Source organism: Fusarium fujikuroi, chromosome FFUJ_chr05, assembly GCF_900079805.1.
Source record: "Fusarium fujikuroi IMI 58289 draft genome, chromosome FFUJ_chr05".
NCBI classification, from domain to species: domain Eukaryota; kingdom Fungi; phylum Ascomycota; class Sordariomycetes; order Hypocreales; family Nectriaceae; genus Fusarium; species Fusarium fujikuroi.
In genome coordinates, this window is record NC_036626.1 from 497,756 (window position 1) to 510,713 (window position 12,958).

The 12,958-nt window shown below is 47.2% G+C and overlaps 6 protein-coding genes; 3 read left to right on the forward strand and 3 right to left on the reverse strand.

Annotated features, from left to right (window-relative positions):
• Positions 1-6: 6 nt before the first annotated feature.
• FFUJ_06901 (DAL81-transcriptional activator-like protein) lies at positions 7-1,982 on the reverse strand (the record flags this gene model as incomplete). XM_023577093.1 has 2 exons in its annotated part: positions 7-586; positions 658-1,982. 2 exons carry the CDS (start codon positions 1,980-1,982, stop codon positions 7-9), a joined length of 1,905 nt encoding a protein of 634 aa, XP_023430217.1.
• Positions 1,983-2,362: 380 nt separating this feature from the next.
• FFUJ_06902 (uncharacterized protein) lies at positions 2,363-4,276 on the reverse strand (the record flags this gene model as incomplete). XM_023577094.1 has 5 exons in its annotated part: positions 2,363-3,212; positions 3,262-3,345; positions 3,410-3,495; positions 3,549-3,716; positions 3,773-4,276. The coding sequence occupies 5 exons, from the start codon at positions 4,274-4,276 to the stop codon at positions 2,363-2,365; spliced, it is 1,692 nt and encodes a 563-aa protein (XP_023430218.1).
• A 992-nt stretch (positions 4,277-5,268) lies between these two features.
• On the forward strand, positions 5,269-6,936 carry FFUJ_06903 (related to beta transducin-like protein; the record flags this gene model as incomplete). The annotated part of the gene is made up of 1 exon (XM_023577096.1): positions 5,269-6,936. One exon carries the CDS (start codon positions 5,269-5,271, stop codon positions 6,934-6,936), a length of 1,668 nt encoding a protein of 555 aa, XP_023430219.1.
• Positions 6,937-7,268: 332 nt separating this feature from the next.
• Positions 7,269-8,294, forward strand: FFUJ_06904 (uncharacterized protein; the record flags this gene model as incomplete). XM_023577097.1 has 2 exons in its annotated part: positions 7,269-7,499; positions 7,578-8,294. 2 exons carry the CDS (start codon positions 7,269-7,271, stop codon positions 8,292-8,294), a joined length of 948 nt encoding a protein of 315 aa, XP_023430220.1.
• Positions 8,295-8,733: 439 nt separating this feature from the next.
• FFUJ_06905 (uncharacterized protein) lies at positions 8,734-11,478 on the forward strand (the record flags this gene model as incomplete). XM_023577098.1 has 2 exons in its annotated part: positions 8,734-9,553; positions 9,608-11,478. 2 exons carry the CDS (start codon positions 8,734-8,736, stop codon positions 11,476-11,478), a joined length of 2,691 nt encoding a protein of 896 aa, XP_023430221.1.
• Positions 11,479-11,899: 421 nt separating this feature from the next.
• Positions 11,900-12,450, reverse strand: FFUJ_06906 (uncharacterized protein; the record flags this gene model as incomplete). XM_023577099.1 has 3 exons in its annotated part: positions 11,900-11,955; positions 12,008-12,391; positions 12,444-12,450. The coding sequence occupies 3 exons, from the start codon at positions 12,448-12,450 to the stop codon at positions 11,900-11,902; spliced, it is 447 nt and encodes a 148-aa protein (XP_023431414.1).
• Between the last annotated feature and the right edge of the window lie 508 nt (positions 12,451-12,958).

The window sequence follows — 12,958 nt, forward strand, 5'->3', positions numbered from 1 at the left end:
GTAACTTTATGTTGCCTGCTTTGACGCGTCCAGCGCAAGCTTCACGTGCGGTTCCAATCTGAGGACTTGGTCGACCCCTCGCCAAAAGATGGCATCCATCCTCAGTAGGCCCAATCGGATAACAACAAAGGCATTGGCTTTGAGACGCATCTGCTTCCGCGTCGCTTGAAGAAGCTTCATCGATGAAAGCGCTTCTTCGTAGGTAGTGGCTGAGACAAGCATGAACAACATTGCGAAGCAGAGAGACGAGAATGCACTTTGGCACCAAGGCGGCCAGTGCTCTGCTGTTTCGTCGCTTTTGAGAGTTTTGAGAAAGTCAGAATATTGTTCGAGAACTGTCTTCAGGCTCTCGCGTGGAGACCATTGGTCCGAATTGGTGGTTGTTAAAGGGTGAGAACTTTGGGCGTGCACGGCAGCGCGCAGTATCAGTAGTTGTGTGTAATAGTAGCCGAGCTTAATAGCCATTCCAGGCATCGACCTGTCATTGCTTGAGTCTGCTGGCATTGCTTCGTTGGTCTTTCTGTGTTCCAAAGTCTTGGAGAGCTCAAGAACGGTTGCTTTCATGTCTTCTGGCCGCTGAGTAAGACTTGATGATCGAAGGGAGCGGCAAAAAGGTCAATTTCAATAAATAGCAGTGGGCGGTGGAAGTCTACTTACTACAGATGATCGAGAGTAGAGGCTAAGGAGGATGTTAGGCCTGAAAAGACCATTGCAGCAGCCCATTGCAGCGCATCGAGGCCAGAAGCATGCTCATCTTGAGTCGACAGCTCGTCTATAAGCCAATTCTTGCGGTTGATATGCGGTGGCCTCCCCAAAGCAGCTGCTAGCCACTTGTCCATCGCGAAGATAAAAAATGACAGTCTTCGTCTCACAGCTATTTGAGCCGATGGAATATTCCAAAGGGAGGGATCAAGGTGCAGCCCAATGTTTGTAGCTGCTGAAACTAGCGTTCCCATTGTTGTCCATCGATACGATGCATCTGACACAAGTGGGTTTGCAGATGGTCGAACGATGAGCAGGAATAGAGTTTGAACGGTTGAAATACTTGGTGAATGCATATCGAAAGCGACTGAAGTGTTGATCAGACGTGCTAGGTCTTCAGCATCGGGTGAGTCATAGGCCATGTCAATGCAGAGTTGGTCGTCGTACATGGCGAAGGGGAGAGCGATTGAGTATATAGCTGCCAACAAACAAGGTTCACTCGTGGGGGGATCTGGAGGAGACTCTGTTGAGAATATTGGGTAATGCGGTGCGATGAATCTTTTGTAAAGACTAATCAACCTCCTGCCCATAGTTTGCGAAATGGCTTTTTCAAGCTCCATTCGTTGTGATGATATCGACGCGCCAGTATGTCCATTCTCTCTCCTACTTTGAGTAAACAAGGATGGCTGCGAAATGAGAAACTGAACTGGCGTGCTGTTGTTCACTGATCGTATCGCAAGCTGCTTGAACTTGAACGTGCCATGTTCATCTGACTGATATCGCTGGAGGAGATAAGGATCCATATCTCCACTCAAGCCGAGGGTTTCGGGGTGAAGATTTTCATGGCCATCCAGAAGGGGATGTATCTTTCCATATTGGTCATCTGTCGACTCAGCCGTGGTTGGTGGAGGGTCATTATCTGGTGTTTGAAACATGAACTGATATTCAGGACCGTCCATATCAAGATCTTGAAGGAAGTCCATGTTGATGTCGGGAAATGTGCTTGATTCTGCTGGTGAGATATCTTCAGGGTTGAACGGCGTGATAGGCTCCTCGATAACTTCGTTAGAGGAACCATGTTCGTTGCTTGCATCATGATATCCAGGGCTCGTCTCGGCTGTCTGCTGCCTTTTCCGAGGCCTCGCAGCCTCTACAAAGGTGCATTCTCTCCCGTATTGCTGGCATAACCGACATGGAGGTGAGGATTCGATCCGGCATGCTGTTTTGCGAGAACGGCAGAAGTCGCATGGTCTTTGCCGTTTGCTCATGTATTTACGCATCATGAGCCAGTGCAAAAACGAGGTTGAGATAATGAAATAGAGGTCAATAAACCGATTGGAACTAAGTTCCATATGGCACGTGATTTGGCCTGAATTGGGAAGGCTGATACCATTAGCGTAAAGGTTAGAGCTATTTCAAAGTCTCGAGGAGATGATAGAGCTACTCATCCACTAGCACGCATTTTATGAAACTAATAGAGAAGATATCACGGCAAGAAAAATCAGGTTCACGGTGAGAACGTGGAAGGAATAGCTTGAAGAGCAATCCAAAAGCGATACAATCATAATAGGGTAGACCCTCAATTCAACGATAATTACAATTGACAACTTTTTGATAAAGATTAACTATTAACCATAGGTATATAGAGGTCGAGACCTTATCAACCAATATGATAAAAGAGTTTCGACATTTTGCCCGAAAGTTGACTGACAATGGACGTCTCAGACGAACCCGAATAACCACTTCGTGTTGTTTCCACAGAACGCCTCCGTGACTGCATTTCCTTGACAAATTTTGGCCAGGTATTTGTCAAAACGAGATGCTTGATATGATGCTCGATGGAATCGAAAATAGCCGGCCCGAACTCGGCAGGGACAATGCCAGTATAGGTAGGCTTCTCCCTGGCTGAAGCAGGTGCTGACTCAAGGGACGTGGTTGTTTCAAATGGTATAGCTGGATGCACGTCCGCCTGTCCAAATGTCTCTCGTGCAGCTTTTTCGAACATTTTCTCCATGTACTTGAGATCTGCCGATCCAAGATTCAGTGGAAACTCAGCATCGCGAGGACTGATAAAGTTGGCGTAAATATCCAGTCCAGCATTATACGCATCACGAACATCTGCCTCGTCTGGTTCTGCGCGCCACGAGATCTTCCACCTGGTGACCTCAGTCAAGAAAGAAATATTCTCTCCCGAGAAGTCGTTCAGAGCTGAGAAGTCTTGTAGAGGTCCAGGATTGCTGTTGAGGGTGTAGTTGAAAGCGCTGATGGTCAGAAGGGTGTCTTTCAACTCTTGATCTGAAGATTCATATCCTCCTTTGTCGCCGAGACGCGTAGCTACTGAAGAACCTCTTCGTAGATCATTGAGTTCCCGAAGAGTGGACGTTGAAGACGTGGAATACCAGTCCATGTTCAGATTCTCGACACGCTTGACGAGTATACGTTGCTTAATGACTTGGAAAGCTGGGACGAAAACAGCAAATATCTCGAGAAGAAAGATTGAGACGTGAATCCTAGGCTTGGTGAGCAATTGGATTCACAGCATAGGCAGTGTGGACTTACCATGAACTTGGAGGGAAGTAGAAGTTGACGGGCGCGAAAGCAGGTACATAACTTGCAATCAAGAACATGGGTGTTGCGTGTAGACTGTTGATTGCTGTTGGTAAAATGGCTCGAATGTACTGTGTCGTGCGAATGGCTGGGTACTAACCTGGAGAGGCAGCAGCCGATCGTTTGTACTCGCCATCCCATAGTATCGTGTATATTCCATGACCTCCAAATCAGAAAGGGTGCGACCTGAAGAAAGAAGAGTTAACCAGCGAAACATTGTCGGCTCGAAGTGTTCTTACCATCCATGTCCAAACTACTTGCCAGAGTACAGAGGGCCACCACTCCCAGCCCCGGCCTAACTCAACTATTTGCTCAGGGAGGGTCTGGCTCTTGATCTCGGTGCCCGGAATACCATAGGTGGGATGGTATTTTCGACATGCTAGCCACATGCCAACTGTTAACATAACCTACATCTCAGTCAGCGCTTCACCCAGTCCAATATGATAAAGCAAGGATGACTGACCTGAATGACCATACCGATCCCTGTAAGGATCAACACCTTCTTGGTATATTCCAAGCATTTAAACCGAAATAACCAAGAACTGCAAGGCTGTGCTGTATTAAACTGATCTCTCAGACCAGCACTGCTATACTTCTTCTGCAGCTTAGCTACATGAAGAAGACGACTGTTGGATGCGTGGAAAAGAGCTATGCCGAGAGGAAACCAGATTCCCATAAAGAAGTATTGTATGTCGTATGCCAGAACGATAGGTATGGTGGGTCCGACTGGGTACACGATCTGGCCGAGGATCCAGTAGAGGTGAAGGAGAACAATCGCGGAGAATGACAGAACGAGCCCGCGGAGTCTGAGTAGTGGGTTGTTGCGATTCGCCCAGCAGAAAGTCATACCAGACAGAACCAGGAGGGTCCAAGCGACACAAAAGATAATGTAGAATATTCCGACCCGGTCCCACCTGGCCGGGCTAGGTGGGAGGTTGTAGATGGTGATGACTGGTGGCATATCCATGGTGTCGCTTTCTCCAGGATGCTGTTGTGATAAGTCACAATCGATCGAGCCCATAGATACGGATCTCTTTTTATCACTCAGGAATTTCTTGATATTAATATTGGGAGGCTTTGGGGCAAGATGTTATGTCCTCCCATACACAATTACAATCGGCAGGGCGACTCCACCCTCCCAAAATCTCAGAAGTCATGAATCACATTTAAGGATTTTAGGTGAAACATCGGAGATCATCGCGATCGCTGCAAGGGAGAGTATCTCCCTGCCTTAACGAACGGCTCGCGATTTTAGTTACCATTAACAAGGGTCCGGTGATGCAATGTCTCAGATGATCTGGAGGCGAAAACCTTTCCTTGCATCGCTATCGGGGACTTCTGAGATTAGATCGGACCCTCTGCGTCAGTATAAAGTTAGAGGTATCTGGTTTACGGAGCGCAGAGTGGCCACAATGAGTATTTCAGCTTTGATTTGAAGTGCCTCGTTTTATTTGACCTAAGATGGCGGGCCGATTGACCTTACCAAGCTAACTACCCAATCTGAGAGGGCTGGGCTGCTCACCGCGCCACACTGTCTTAAGTACCAACAATGAGAGGCCAACGACAACTGGGATTGCTGAAATATCAATTAGAAATCAAAACACCACATCGTCATATTATTTAGGACTTATTAAAGCTAGCGAAGCTGGGACTCCTGTATATTGGCTGGGAATTAAGAAGGCTCTGTCTTTCCTCTAAATTCTGCACATCGCCTTGAGCTATGGATACCTGCCAGGTTGTTGGTTGAGGCTATGGGCTATGAAATCACAAACAAGGCTGTGGCACAAATTACTCCGTACATAGCCAGCAAATCATGGGTGCATTGACATTTGTCAGGCAGACTCAGCTGCTTATGCCTTACCCCGCTCCTTATTATATATGTTTTTGTTCAACATTTTAGAGCCTAGAAACCGATCATACCGAACCTTATCAACCGGGTTCTCATCGCCTTGTTTCTCAATGCGGCTAATCAACACCAAAACATTAGAGCTCCACGAGTTTTTCAACGAGAACACGCCCCCTTATGCAATCCTGTCGCATGCTTGGGGCGACCAAGAGGTCACGTTTCAAGACTGGCAAGCCCGCCACCACGCCACTTTAAAGCATGGATACTGGAAAATCCTGAAAGCATGCAGCAAAGCAGTTAACTATAAGCTTAAGTGGCTCTGGGTTGATACAAACTGTATTAACAAGAGTAGCTCAGCAGAGCTTACTGAGGCAATAAACTCGATGTTTGCATATTATCAGAAGTCGAAAGTCTGCTTTGCTTACCTAGCCGACGTGCATACCGCCAATCAAGACATAGAACTTTTGATGTCGCAGATGAGAAACAGTCTTTGGTTTACGCGAGGTTGGACACTTCAAGAGCTTATAGCGCCTATAAACTTGATCTTTTATGCCGCAGATTGGTCTCAGATAGGCCGGAAGGATGATTCTGTCGCTGATTTGATCTCGCTGATTACCAAGATCGACAAGAGATATCTCAATGGGCAAGTCGGTGTTCACGAGGCTTCGGTTTCAAAGAGAATGTCTTGGTTAGCAAAGAGAACCACAACACGAACCGAGGATATGGCATACTGTATGCTTGGCATATTCGATATTAATATGCCTCTGCTCTATGGGGAAGGGAAGAGGGCGTTTTTTCGGCTTCAGGAAGAAATCATAAAGGGTTGCAACGATCATACAATCTTCTGTTGGGGATGGAACGAGGATGTTCCAAGCAACTGGGGCAGTCTTCTTGCTCCCTGGCCGACTGTCTTTGATGGCGCCGGGGGCTTTGAAAGATTTGACGGCGACGAGATAAATGTCTTTTCCATGACGAATGCTGGCCTGTCCATTCAGCTACCTGTAGTAGCAGCATTCGGAGCCTCACACACCATGGCCAGTTCATGGTTCATTAAGCTACAAGCTGCGCCGGCAAGCACGATATTCAATTTCTCAGAAGCAGCGTGTTTACGTGTTGTGGGTCGCAGGGTAGGCGATTTATTATACGTATCACGCTTCCCGTACCCTCCCCAGCCAGTGACTATGTCGACAAGCCCAACGTCCAAGTTCGAGACAGAATCTCTTCTGGTGATGAACAAACTGGCAAATGGGGCAGGGTTAGAACCTCGACAGAAACAGGCGGAACTCTTGGATCCCAGCTCTCTAGAGTTTACTCCTATTCATACCTCATCGGATCTTCAGTTCAACTGGCATTGTGCGGCTTCACACGCATGCGATTATCATTTGAGTTCGGTGGAGGGCAGGATCGTTGTGACAATTGATAAAGATGCTTCTGACTGGGCTGTAGTCCTGGTGGGAAGGACACACAACCGACAGCGACCGATGCCATGTATCTTGCTTGGGGCTAAAACGAAAGATGATTCTGGTGGTGTTGCAACAGGGCTCGTGGCGGCACAGGGAGGCAACCGTGCCGAGGCACGAGATGAGGCATATAGAATCTTGAGTGAGTGGAGGCAAAGAGCCACGTCAAGCGATTACACCAGATCGTGGGTTACTTCTGAGGAAACGCTTGGAATAACCATGGTTATGGAGAGATCCAAGGATATTATAAGGGGCACCAGTGACAGGTATTTCTTGTGTCTCTACAAGAATGAGTTGAACAGGAATGCGACTGCTGATTGATGCATAGTAATTTCTAGTTGAAATGGAACCATAAATACAATAGCATATTCCATTACAATGTATTTCTTTCTCCTAGGATGTTTACCAACGTTAAGGTCATATTCCTCGCCGTAATAACAGATCATTCTCCTGGCCTATGATTCGCTATGCACTTATGCAGCACTGTCCAAGGCCTGTGTCGCTTAAATACATACCTCGTTGGTTGGTGACTTAGCCCTGGCTCTTAGATCTGCTTCTCACAGATCAACAAAGCCTCGTCAACATAGCTAACAAAATCGCCACACTGTATCGAAGACATACGACAACTTGAATCAATACACCATTTGCGAAATATGATATCCGGGACCTCTGACGACGCACCGTCGCCTTCTGCAACATCACCGGCATGGAGTGTAATCCAGTTCACCTTCAGCGATAGAAACAGCGATTCAGAGCTGGCGGTTATGTGCAACAATAAACGCTTTATCATACATCTCTCGGTCGACACCTTTTCTGAATCGCCTAAACTGAAAGACCGTTACCTTTTCTTCTTGCAAGTTGCCGAAGAGTTCGAGCTAGATAGTGTAACTGTCGAGGACTTCTAGGATTGGATTGTCGACCCTCTACTCCCTATCTTCCGGGAACTGCCCACTCCAGACCAGGCAGACCTGCAAACTTTGCACGGCTTCTTCAACCCCGAAACCTTTGTTTATACCTTTCAAACGGTCTCCGATGACCGGATACCACATCTAGATAGAGATGCCCAACACCAATCTCTATTCGGTATTTCTGTTCCCGCTGAACTCTGTGCGTCATGGAAGTCCTTTGATCCATCTGAAGTACGAATTTGTCAAGAGGATGTGATCGGTCCGCCTTCTCATACACCGCGCAAAGCCCTTTTGAACGACGGGACGATTGCATTCCTCAAGCTCGTTCGCCGTGGCGACAAGCAGTCCCTGAAAAATGAGCTAGACACATATGGGAAGATCAACAGAGCAGAGCTTGACAACAAGATGAGGATATCACGCCTCCACGGCCTAGTGCGGAATAACGACGACGGTGTTACTTTCGGTCTCTTACTTACCTATGTTGACTGTGGACGTGTAACACTGTCGTGTGCATTGACGCCAGGAACCGAAGTTTCACTAAGGGCGAAATGGGCTGCACAAGTTCAGGAAGCTATTGCCCAACTACATGATGCTGGAATAGTGTGGGGAGATGCTAAGCCGGACAACATCCTAATTGATGTAAATGAGGATGCTTGGCTTATTGATTTCGGTGGTGGATACACGGAGGGATGGGTGCCTAAGATCCTTGTCGGGACAATGGAAGGTGATCGCATTGCTCTCGAGAAGATACTAGAATACATCCGCAACTAGAACATCAATCGAGACCATTCGTTTCCCTATTATTCGACCGTCACTTATCCTATCTGACTACGTGCATATTTCCAGCTTTTGACCCAGCTTTTCACACTATGTCAGATGAAGGATCTAGACCCCGCAACATTGTGTGTGTTGGTCGTGAATAGTTTACTTTTTCACGTACATCATCAAAAAGGTGTTGGGTCTCCGTGCATGTATTCACTCCACCTCAAATTTATGCCCCGGCTAATTGTCTTTGCTAAGCGCTGTTGCCTGATCTAACTTCACACCGCTTTCTGTTATAGTAACTTATTAGGCAACATAACCGTAGAACCCACGAGATGCATTTCCCAACTTCCTCTTTATCATCTGAACCTTTCCCAACTCGAACGGGGTTTCTTCCAAGTGAACGTTTTGAATTCCCTATAGATCAGCACATAAAAAACTAGCAAAGATGGCATCTTCCTCTTTTGCACTTTCGCAAACCCTTGGAGGAATCACCCAAACCAAGATACGTGAACTTGAAAAGCAGCGCACTATTTACGAGTCACGAAAGGATAAAATCTTGGACCAGGCCGATCAACAAGATGATCGAACTGCAAGAATCAACCTCCTCTTAGAGGGAGTTGAGAATCTTAACGCTGAGGCTTTCCAAAGCCCTGCAATCAAGAACATCAAGCACTGGCTTAGTCAGTCTAAATATGATGTTTCTGTTCCAAGCAAGTTCATGCAGGCTCATGAAGAACTACTTAGGTCGCATTTAAAGGTACCTAGTCGGAAACTCGCACTGGGCCACCTCTACGCTCGGCTCATTACCGAATGGATGACTGCCTCTCTCAGCGACCGTCCGGCCTCGGAGGAGGAATCTTACGAGGTTCTGGATCAGCAAAAAGAGAGGCTGCAGGAGCTGTGCGACAAGTTTGAACGAGTAGTGTTTGAGCCGCTTGAAACTGATGAAGTTGAGATTGACCTCTACCTTAACGAGCTGTTCCAGGGTGACCAGAGTGAAGAGGCTGCTAAGTCACTCAAGGCGCTGAGAGAGACAATCGGTGACTCTTGCAGAGAAATCTTTGGTGAAAAAGCGCCATTTGATTCCGCGACACTCACGTGGTGTATTAATGGGCTACTCGCTGAGGATTTGCTCAGCGACCAGAAACAGGCCATTCTTCGGGACTTTCTCGAGAAGCCGGTTGTTTTGGGAGAGATCGCCGATGTGCTCAACATGCGATTCTCCAACATTGACAGCTGGGAATGGGATGCCGGTGAACAAGGCAGTAGGTCCACCAGAATTGTTCTTCTTGGAGAAATAACTAACTCGATTGCCCTAGTCCCAGTGCTTCCGAGACAGCAGTTGAACGGTAAATACAGAATCTGGATGGACGAGGATGTGTTGCAAGCAATTCTCATCCACTACATCGGGATTCAGTGTTGCGTTGCTCTCAAGAAGGCTCTCAACTGCTTTATTACACAGTATAGCTTCTGGAGATGGAACGCTGGGCCAGATCCTAGCCGTGATGAGAAGCAGCGTCGCATGTATTACTTGGCCAGTGGAGCTACTACTAGCTCGAATGTCGTGAACGAGAGAAAAAGGCAGTATGTGAACGAGTTTTTCATGTCACAGCTACCGGAAGATGTTGAGACGATTGGGGTTGGTGGCTATACTGATCCAACAGAAGAGAAAGACAACTCCAACAAGCCCAACATTAAACAGAGCCTCCTCCGAACGCTCGCTACAGAGACCACCATACAGAAAACCTTGAAGGGTGAAGTGTCGTTGATACAGACTGACCTGGAATGGTTCGCCACGGGCTTGTCGCATACGACTATTTTTGCCACCATGCGATTCTTTGGCTATACCGAAGGTGCCATCTCATTCTTCAAGAAGGTTCTTCAGGCACCTCTCAACGTGCAGTCCTCCCCAGATTCGCCGCTGACGGGCAGTCCCAGAGTGCGCCGTCGCGGCGTGCCGATGGCCCATGCTCCGGAGAAGCTCCTTGGCGAGCTTGTTCTCTTCGTCATGGATGTTGTGGTGAACCAACAGGATGGGATGCTTCTCTACCGACTCCACGACGACCTCTGGCTATGTGGTGAGCCACTGCACTGCAAAAGGGCCTGGGCTGCTATGAACAAGTATGCGAAAATCCTCGGCCTCACCTTCAACCGGGGTAAAACCGGTTCTGTGTACATAACAGAAAAGGGAAAAGAGCGAGATATCGATGTTGCTAGCGCTCTGCCCGAGGGTCCTGTCCGAGTTGGGCATCTATCTCTTGACCCTATGTCGGGGATATGGGAAATCGACCGTGAGGAGGTAGAGGGGCATATGAGGCAACTGAAGAAGCAACTGAATGGATGCATAAGTGTGCTTGAGTGGGTACAGACATGGAACAGTTGCATGGGACGGTTCTTCAGTCATACCTTTGGAGAACCAGCACACTGCTTTGGCCTACACCACGTTGACAGCATCCTCGAGACTTACCAGATGATGCAGAAATTCTTATTCCCCGTTGCGTCAGATTCATCACAAAGCAGCCATGGAGCCGTCAGCCATATAAAGCACATGATCAAAGATCGCTTTGGGGTAGATGTACCCGACGCATTTGTCCATTTACCTGAACGCCTGGGAGGACTCGGTCTTCGGAATCCTTTCTTGCCTATTCTGATGGTTCGGGAAAGCATTGCAAAGAAGTCTCCGACCTCAATCATTCAGCAATTCTTCGATGCAGAAAGGGAAAGATACAAGCGATATAAGAAGCACTTTGACTCCCTGGCAAGTGTCGAAAGCCGCATCAATGATGCTGTCAAGGCGGCAGGAAGTGCAGGAACTGTGAGCTCTGAAACGTTCAAGAACCTTCTTTCGACTAAGGAGCTGGAAAACTTCTTCAGCATCGAAGAATACGCAAAGCACCGGGAGCTAACTAGTAACACCTTGTTAAAAGCTTACACGGCGTTGAAGACTGTACCGGTTGACATTAGCCCAGACTTGGACTCTGATGTTTCGTGGACCCTTAACCACGAGCTAGGCGCCAATCTGAATAATTCGGGCAGCAAGATGAAGGAGGTTCGGTGGGCGTTACAAATGTATCGGGATGTCCTGAATCGTGACTATGGAGGCTTGCGTCTTGTGGATAAGGAACATCTGCCGCTAGGTGTGTTAACATTGCTCCGGAGTAGAGCAGTAACATGGACGATGGTTCTATAGTATAGACTTCCAATGGCCAAAGCTCAGGAATAGAGCCTTGAGAGCAATAGAAGCTTGTGCTCTCGGAGTATTGTACAAATTGACTTGTGCTAACGATGGTCTAGACACGGCCATGTTGCTCCTTGTTTGTCCGTTGAGGATTTATAGGTAGGAAAACGCAAAGGCAAACTACCCAATTCATATCACCAGTAACTTGATATGTCTCGTTGAGATGTCATAGGCTTTAACTATCAATCAATCATGTCTGCAGTAAATACCTGACACCGCGTTGACTGTCTTTATCCTTTGTTTTCCAGGTGTGGTATTTGCATTTGAGACTTAAGGCTGAGACCTGAAATCAGCAGACAGAACGTAGTCTAAATCCTTACTGTACAAATAATTATTAACCTGGAATTACTATTCTTGCTTGATTTCAGACAATCTATGAAGGCGGGCGAGCAACCGCTTTTGCATATCCAATAACATCAAGGTCGCTAGCTTACATGTTAGTAATTGTTCGATAATCCTATACTCACATGGTGAAGCTTACGGATCACAGCATATGGGAGATATATCCCAAGTAGAGTTTGCTTGGCCTCACGATTGATAAACTCTGAGCCCAGATACCACATATCATTGCAAACCACAGCCGTGCAAAGGCCAACCACTGCACCGTAGATGACGCCTGCAAGCTCAGCAGGAGCAGACATCTTCTGTTTCGATAACAGTGCGCGAGTGAGATAGATTGCTAGAGGGAACTGCACAACAAGCTCAACATAGACTAGGAATTCGAAAAAATGCCCCGGAATGTCAATGCCGTAATAAGGATCTGAAAAGGTTGTGATGTACCACTGACGAAATGCGACGAGAAAGTGGAATGGCGAGCCACGAGGTTGTGACAGAGACTGGGGATAGAATGGAACGAAATCGATGCCTAGTCCAGTTATGAGTTACGAACATGTGCATGATGGGCCAAGTAGACTCACCTAGCATACCAACTAAATGGAGGGCTACGATAAATAGATATATATAATCGAGAAATGGCTTGTGTGGTGACATGATGAGGATGTTGGTCGTGTTAACCCAGAATATGAAACTTTGAACTGACAAGATACGTACGTGTGAGATTTTAAAAATAAACACAACAGAAGAGCGAATTACTTAGTTAAATACCCAGCCCGCGCACTGAAGTCAGCCCCGAACGTCCCGAGATGAGGTTTATTAGTGCTGCTACTGTACAGGCAAGTCACCACCATGATTGGCCAGAAAGTTGGCGATAAGCTCAAGGAAGTAAATTGTTGGTCGGCAGATGTCTCAAGTGATCGTGTCCATTTGCTTTGGAGCCCTCATTTATAAGGTATTTATATCCTCCAGATCAGTTGCGTAAAGTTAACTCTGCGAAGCGGTCGGTGGGTTAAGGTATGTATAGCTTGCGCCTCGACGCGGCTGTTCTCTTCTGAACCCATGTGATCTACGCACGCACGCCTTAAGATAAAAATAG